This window comes from Drosophila willistoni (assembly GCF_018902025.1).
Source record: "Drosophila willistoni isolate 14030-0811.24 chromosome XR unlocalized genomic scaffold, UCI_dwil_1.1 Seg41, whole genome shotgun sequence".
Lineage (NCBI taxonomy): Eukaryota > Metazoa > Arthropoda > Insecta > Diptera > Drosophilidae > Drosophila > Drosophila willistoni.
Window position 1 is genome coordinate 2,301,840 of NW_025814058.1, and position 8,161 is coordinate 2,310,000.

General features: G+C 40.3%; 1 protein-coding gene across 3 annotated transcripts in view; it reads left to right on the forward strand.

The window, feature by feature from the left end:
* The window catches only part of LOC6643143 (3-phosphoinositide-dependent protein kinase 1), a 33,983-nt gene that overhangs the window by 24,973 nt on the left and 849 nt on the right, over positions 1-8,161 (forward strand). For 2 of the 3 annotated variants that reach the window (XM_023176095.2, XM_023176094.2), the window contains exons 4-5: positions 6,164-7,396; positions 7,470-7,744. In XM_023176095.2, the coding sequence (XP_023031863.1) occupies positions 6,164-7,396; positions 7,470-7,744 (1,508 nt within the window). Of the gene's footprint in view, positions 1-6,163; positions 7,401-7,469; positions 7,745-8,161 lie in introns of those variants that run through there. The other variant, XM_047012299.1, reaches the window with a different exon arrangement.

Genomic DNA, 8,161 nt, shown 5'->3' on the forward strand with positions numbered 1-8,161 from the left:
TTTTATATTTTTGGGGATGGGGGGAATTATCACCGTATTTTTATTCTTATTATTTGTTTGTGTGGCATACAATTTCATTTTCCGAACAAATCGAGCGTAAACCGAATTTTACTCAACAATGGGCTCTCTGCACACACACACACACACATACGCTTACAGATACGGACACACACACACATACACGCCCACTCACCATGAGCACAGCAGTTTTCGTTTTCATTTCATAGGCCACCTCCTCCTGACCTCTGTCCCCCTTGTTCCAAATACGTTTTCTCTGTGTCTCTCTCTCTCTCTCTTTCTCTGTGTGTGTATGTGTGTTTTTCGCTTCAGTCTACTTACGCATTTTTTTTTTTTTTTGCCGCGTGTGTGCGACGACGTAAATGATGATGGCGTCTATTTGACGCGTTTGACGCTCTACTCACTCATTCACTCATTCCGTTTTTGGCTTTTCACAATTGCCCAGCTATTTCATCATCTTTTTGCAACAACAACCAAAAAAAAAAAAAAATAAAAGAAGACAGCAAAAGAAAAACAAAACGAAAACGAAAAAAGAAAAGGAATTGTTACCTGGAACTTTCTTTAAGCCACGTGCCCCTGTCTGGTTTTTGTTCTTCCTGTTTGTGTTGGATCTTGTAATCCTGCGCAGCTGTCTTGCTGTCTAAGGCTAATTTCTTGGTATTTTTCCAAGTGAAAGAAAAACTTAGACAGAGACAGATAAAGAGAGAGAGAGAGGGAGAGAGAGAGACAATGCGCATACCCACGCAATGTGTTCAATATAAAGGACAAGAAATATTGCTTAAAAGTGAAACAGCAGGATATTGAAAATAAATCCAGGGTCAATAGGTCGTCGGTTGTGTAAAAATAAAGGAAATGCAATTTTAATAAACACTTATCCCACAGACAGAATTAGCCATAATCCTCGATAGGCAGGCTTGTCAGTGGGGTTCCCTTATAAAAAATGAGTGCAGTATATGATGAAGGTATAAAAATACATACATACATACATACACATGCATACACATACATACATATAGACAGATACAATATTCTTACGTACATATGCTGTTTCTTTTTGGGCTTTGAACTCTTTCGAACTTCTCGAACTCGTTTCGTTTCACATCTTCTACTTCTTCCTCATCATCATTATTATGATTATCATCATCATCAACATCTTGGATGAGTCGCGTTGTCTCAAACACACACACACACACACACACATATACACATACTAGGGGGTTGTTTTCTTTTCATTTACCTTACCTTACCTTTTTTTTTCGTTCGTCTCATTGCTGCCTCCACTTCTTCTTCTTTGTCTCCTCCTCCTCCTCCTCCTCGTCATCCTCCTTGCGCTTGCTTAAGCGCTGTTCATTTTTCGTGTTATTTTTTATTACACATTTATTTTTGGGCAGCTGCTGCTGCTTCTGCTGTTGCTGGCTGCCGTCGCTGCTGCGCAGTCGCAGCTGTGGGCATGTTCAGACCTGAGGAAGAATATAAAATACAGTATAAAGTATATGTTTTTCTCTTGTTTTTTTTTTTTTTTGTACGTCTTTCGTTTTGTCTGCTGTAATATAATATTGGCTAACATTGGTAATTGGGTCATTCAACCCAGGTAGAAGACGGGAATCCTTTTTTTTTTTATTTGGCTGATTCATAATGGTTTTTTTTTTTTTATGGCTGCAGCAGCTGTTGGTCGGGGTGATGAAGAACAACAACAATAACAACAGCAACAAAAGGAGAAGTAAAATGTTGTAGAAGGAGCTGAAACAAAGTGTGGACGGGGAGGCGGCTTGGGAGTTGGAGAAATGAAAGTCATTGCACACGTGCCAAGGACATTTTACTCCACTTTGGCATTCATATGAGAGATAGATAAAGAGAAAGAGAGGGAGGGAGGGAGAGGGAGAAACAGCGCCAGGAAGTCGCAAAAGATGTGCGCCGCCTTAGCCGCCAATGTATTTTGGTGGTCTTATTCCGCCCCTCTATTCCCCCCCTTTTACAGGCTAAGAGGAGAGTGTATCAACTGTTGTGCCAGTTGGCAACATGGCAAATTTCAATACAAAGTAAATTTCTGCATTTGTTTGGGCAAAGGAGCGGTGGAGAGATGTAAAGGCGAAAGGGTATAAAAAAGTGCGACTAATGCTCTTTTTTTTGTTTTTGTTTTTGGTGGGATGTGCGTGTGGGGGGAGGGGTTTGTTTTTATTGCAGCGCGCGCACAAACATCACAAGCGGCTTAGTTGCTATCTCTTTCTTGGTTAACAGTTGTATTAAAAAGGAACGACGAAAAAGGAAAGCAAAAAAAAAAAATGGAACCAAATGAAATCCTTTGCGTGCAGTCAATATGTCGCCGCATGCCCCCCAAAAGGGCAATAAACTTTTGCCTACAGCAACAACAGCAATAATAATAAAAAAAAAAAAAAAACACGCACACACACACACAAAACACAACAATAACAGAATGACACCAAAAATTTCTTGTGCAGGCTCTCCATTACCTGAGAAAGCGAGAGAGAGAGAGACAGAGAAAGACTGCAGTTACGTAATTTTTTCAAAATTTTTGTGTAATGTAAAAAAAAGAAACATTTAAATAATAATAAAAGCAAGAATAGATTAAAAATAATTGAAATTGTGAAGGAGCATACTAATACCATTCTCTCTCTCTCTCCCTCTTTCTTTGATCTGTGTCTTTTTCTTTACTCTTCCTGCTGCTGCTGCTAGTGTTGTTTTTGTTGCTTTGAAGATCTCTTGGGAGTTGCTTATGTTTCACTTCCATTTGTAGCAACGGCCTTGCGCCTCATTAAAAGCGCGCTCTCTCTCTATCTTTGACTAGAGCTTGCTTGTGAGCTCTCTCTCTCTCTCTCTCTCTCTGTCTTTGTCTCTTGCAGCATCAGCATTTTCGATTTTGCCTCATTTTTGGTCATTGTCCTCCAATAATAACAACAACAACAACAACCACAAAACACACGGCAATATCATCAACAACAATTTATTTATAGAATTTCTTCTACACCACCACCAACAACAACAACACTAACAACAAGACACACAAAACTCGTTCAACTGCATTCCATGTTGCAGCAACAAGTTGCAGCACCAGCAGCAATCGCCAAGCTTTATTGCTAAAGTCAGCGGAAATTTTTCTCTTTATTTTTTCAACTTATTACACGCTAACCCTAACCCCCAGACAACAATAACAACAACAACAACAACAATTCCATGCTTAACTATCAATTGACTAAGTCGACCTTAAAATGCCCTATAATAACAAAAGAAGAAGAAAACAAAAAACTAAAGCTACTGCTGTTGGATTATTTATTCAATTTTTGATCGTTAGCCACTTTATGGAAAGGGTATTACGTTAGAGCTAGATGATTACTTGCAAGAATGAGATAGATAGATAGATAGATAGATGGATGGAGAGCCAAGCCAGGCCAGGCCAAGTCAGACCAGACCAGACCAGACCAGACCCGACCAGGCCAGGCCAAGCAAGAGCTTTGGGCAAATATTTATGCTTAGACAGTAAAATTCGCCTTACTTTTCAGCTGGAATCGGGTCTTTGTGTGTGGTTTTTGTGTGTTTGTTTACATATGTGTGTTTGCTTTAGTTATTGTTGTTGTTGCTGCTGCCGATGCCACTGCTGTTGTTGCACACACACACACACACACACAGAGAGAGATATAGAGAGGGCAGAGAAGTAGGATGAGGCACCGCCCGCCCACAACTCTCCCCCCCGGTGAAACATCATCAACAATCAGCCAGCCAAGTTCAAGGCTGTGCTTATCATCAGACCAGGCCATTAAACCCAAAAACCAAGCTCAACTGAAATGCAAAAAAAAAAGAATAATAATAATAAGCAAAAAGCAAAAAAAGCACGTACAAACAAATATTTAAAAAATAATAATAAATAATACGCGAAAAGCGAACAAATACCACATATCAACATTATCGCAATGAATGAACAATATATGAGAAAATTATCGTACAGAAGGGGGGACATGCAAATGCATATGGTGACGGGGACGGGGACGGAAGATAGTTGTTCTAATATTACGTATACGACTAGTAGAGTGCTTTAGTTGTTTAGAATTTAGATCAGCCTGTGGTTGGAAGAGATATTTCAGCAGAAGAATTCTCAACGCATTTTCCATGCACATCTTTGTTCTTTTTTTCCCAATACATTCATTTTAGCTAGCAACAATCTAATCTAATTCCGCTCCCGTTTACCTTTTACCTCCTTCCGTTCCTCCGACACTGAATCGCCGTGCGGCGTGCGGGGAGGGGCAGCGACTTTGCCAAACTATTGCCAAATTTTGTGTTGTTTTTGCGCAACACACGATACTTTTTGAAGGTCAATTTTATTTTTACGCACTCGAAATTTTCGCATTGGGAAATTTAAAACGCATAAAAAACAGTTTTCGCTTTTTCGTTTATTTGTATGTTGTTGTTTTTGTTGTTTTTTTCCTTTTTGTTTCTGTTAATCTTTTAATTGCTGTATTTTTTTTTTTTATTTTCTTTTCATTTTTTGTTGTTTTTGTGCTTGTGTGTGTTTATTTTGTTGCGACGACCAGCGACTTATCGCTGACTAGAGAGATTTCTATTTCAATTTTTTTTTCCTATTTTTTTTCTTTCTTGTTAGTTGTTGGCAGAACGTTTTGTTTTGATCTTGATTAAAAACGCAAAATAATCATGAAATATTTATGTATACATATACATACATACATGCATATATGTGTACATATATTTATTTTTTTTTCTGTATAGATTGTGGTGGAAGATATAGTTAAGAGAGGAGAGGAAGGGAGATATATAACTTTGATACCCTCTAGTAGTACATTGAGCAAAAGTATTTAATCTAAAGGGTGTGAGATACAACTAAAAATGAATGCCTTTTTTTAATCTTTCCATTTGAAGAATATCAGACAACACGCCCCCCCTTATCTTACCTATATATTTTTCCCCTTCGCTCTTAATGTTAGTTTTCAATCCGTTTCTGATTCTTTTACATTTTGCGGGGGGGTCGCCACAACTAGGACGAAAAAAAGCTTATTTATTAAAACTGTTGTTGTTTTTTAATGCCGAAGCACATTTCTTCACACACGAAAAAACAAAAACAAAAAAAAAAAGTTCCAGTTCAACAACCAGTTTAGAATTTCTTTTTAGGGCCCTCGCTTTGCTTAAGGTGGCAAACGATGTGAAGAAGGGGTTATGGGGGGGAGAGCACAACAACAAGATGGTAAGCGAGGAGATCGAATCGATCACACAGACACACACAAACCCAAACACACACATACACGCACACGCACATCCAGAACAACAACACAGATGAAAACAAGTTTTATAAAGCTCTTGATGGCAGCGGCGACGCTCTCGCTTTCAATAAAGTTTTGCTCAAGTCGTCGCTCCTCCTCCACCCCGCTCTTCTTACTGTTTCCTTAACCATATCACAGCCGCTCTCGCTTGCTCTGCTCTGCTCTGCTCCACTCCGCTTCGATCTGTGTTCCCCTTGCATTTATTTCAATAAATCACAACTGGGGGGAGAGCAAAAAACAAAAAAAAAAATGTTTTAAGCAAAGCTAAAGATAGAAAGGGAGAGGGAGACAAAAAAAAAACTGCTCCACCCACAAAAATTGTCCCAGTCAATAAACGCAAGTCTGATGGAACTTTTGGCGTTTGACAAATTTGTCACCTGGCATGTTTAATGGTGGTTGCTGCTGCTGTCAGTTGGACGCCACCGCCGACGTATGTATGTATGTATGTATGTACACACAGTGGTACAGAGAAGATTTCGCTCATTGCACTTTCCTCTTGCTTAGTTGCTGCTCCAGTTAGTTCAGGCATCAAAATAGAATGAAAAAAAAAAACGTGCATCCGAACCACTGTGCATATAATAGAATTTTATTATTCACACGCGTGCACATATTAGCGCTAGCATATTTTTGTGTTTTCTTCTTTCTTTTTGTTCGTCGTGTTCGTTTTTATTTTTAATTATCATTATTTAAGGTTGCATTTGATTTTAATTTAAATTTAGAATTCCTTTTTTTTGTATTTTTTTTTTGTGTTCGACTTTGACTTTTAGATTTCCATAATTCATTCACATCGTCAGCTGTTTATGTACATACAAGTTGTGTAGCGGTATATTCATTCTCCATCTCTTTCTGTCTCATTTCAGTCAAAGTCTGCGAAAAGGGTCTGATATTGCGTGAACGTAAACAGGACTATATTAAACGGGAACGCGAAGTGATGCATATGATGACCAATGTTCCCGGATTCGTGAATCTATCGTGCACATTTCAAGATCAACGTTCCCTCTACTTTGTAATGACCTATGCCCGCAAAGGTGACCTATTGCCGTATATAAATCGTGTCGGTAGCTTCGATGTGGCCTGCACACGGCATTATGCTGCCGAATTATTGCTGGCCTGTGAGCAAATGCATCGTCGCAATGTTGTCCATCGGGATCTGAAACCGGAGAACATATTGCTCGATGAGGATATGCATACACTGATTGCCGATTTTGGTTCCGCGAAAGTGATGACACCGCGTGAACGTGCCTATGCTTCGGAGCATTGTGCGGCGACATCGACCACCGATGAGGATGATGTCGATGATGATGAGTATTATGACCAAGATTTGGACGACGATGATGACGATGATGTTGATGACGATGACTATGAGGTGGATGTGGATGATGATGAGGAACAGCAGCAACAGCATAATAGTAGCGCTGCCGACGAAGTGGATTCACCCCGACGACACAATCATCATCATCATAATCAAGATCATCTATTGTTGCGACAAAATCGTCGCGAACGTCAGAGGCTCCTGCAATATACTCGTGCCCAACAGCAACGCCATAATCCCCGGCGACGTGGCAGCTTTGTGGGTACCGCTCAGTATGTGTCGCCCGAAGTGCTACAGAATGGCCCAATTACACCGGCCGCTGATCTATGGGCATTGGGATGCATTATCTATCAAATGATCTCTGGTCTGCCGCCATTCCGTGGCAGCAATGACTATGTCATTTTCAAAGAGATCCTTAGATGCTCGGTTGACTTTCCCCAGGGCTTTGATAAGGATGCCGAGGATTTGGTGCGAAAACTATTGAAAATCGAGCCACGTGAACGTCTTGGAGCTCAGGATGAGTTTGGTTTCTATGAGAGCATACGTTCCCATCCCTTCTTCAATGGCATCAATTGGCAAACTCTGCGCCAACAGACACCACCACCAATCTATCCATATTTGCCCGGTGTGAATCAGGATGAGGATTTCCGTTCCACTGTCTATAGTGTGCCCGGTGATCTAGAGCCTGGCCTAGATGAACGCCAAATAACCAGATTGCTGAGTGCTGAACTTGGAGTGGGCAGCAGTGTGGCCATGCCCGCCCAACCATCAACCTCAAAAAGTAAGTAAATATACATATTGTCTTTTGTTCCCTCCTTTATATGCTAATGACATACATATCTTCTCTAACTTAGACTCCTTTGACCTGAGCGACTCTGAGAAGCTGCAACGTTTGGAGGCCCAAAAGACTGATAAATGGCATGTATTTGCCGATGGCGAGGTTATACTCAAAAAGGGTTTCGTCAATAAACGCAAGGGTCTGTTTGCCCGCAAGCGTATGCTACTCTTGACAACAGGACCCCGCCTTATTTACATTGATCCAGTGCAAATGATCAAAAAGGGTGAAATACCATGGAGTCCCGAATTGAGAGCGGAAGTTAAGAATTTTAAAATCTTCTTTGTGCATACGGTGAGTAAAATAAATGATTGAAAAGCCTAGATTACTGATTAGTGTGTGTGACAAGGGATTGATGATCGTTAAATTGGATTATATCGATAGAACAATTTATGCGGAAGTTAATTAGCTTTGCAAAACACACACACACACACACACAAACACATTCTCGTAAGTTTGTTGAACTGCTGTGTCACATGGAGAAGTAAGGGAATGTGAATGTGGTTAGAAAAAGATGACGTCATTATTAACATCATCGTTAACAAGCACCACACACAAACACACACACACACACTCACACACCCACCAAAAACGGTTAGTGGATGAATGGATGGATGGATGGATGACTGGTGGGGTCCACTAACAGAGTCGGTTTATGACCCAGGCACGTGTTTACGAGCCAAATGAAAACAAATTAAATGCGGCATTGAA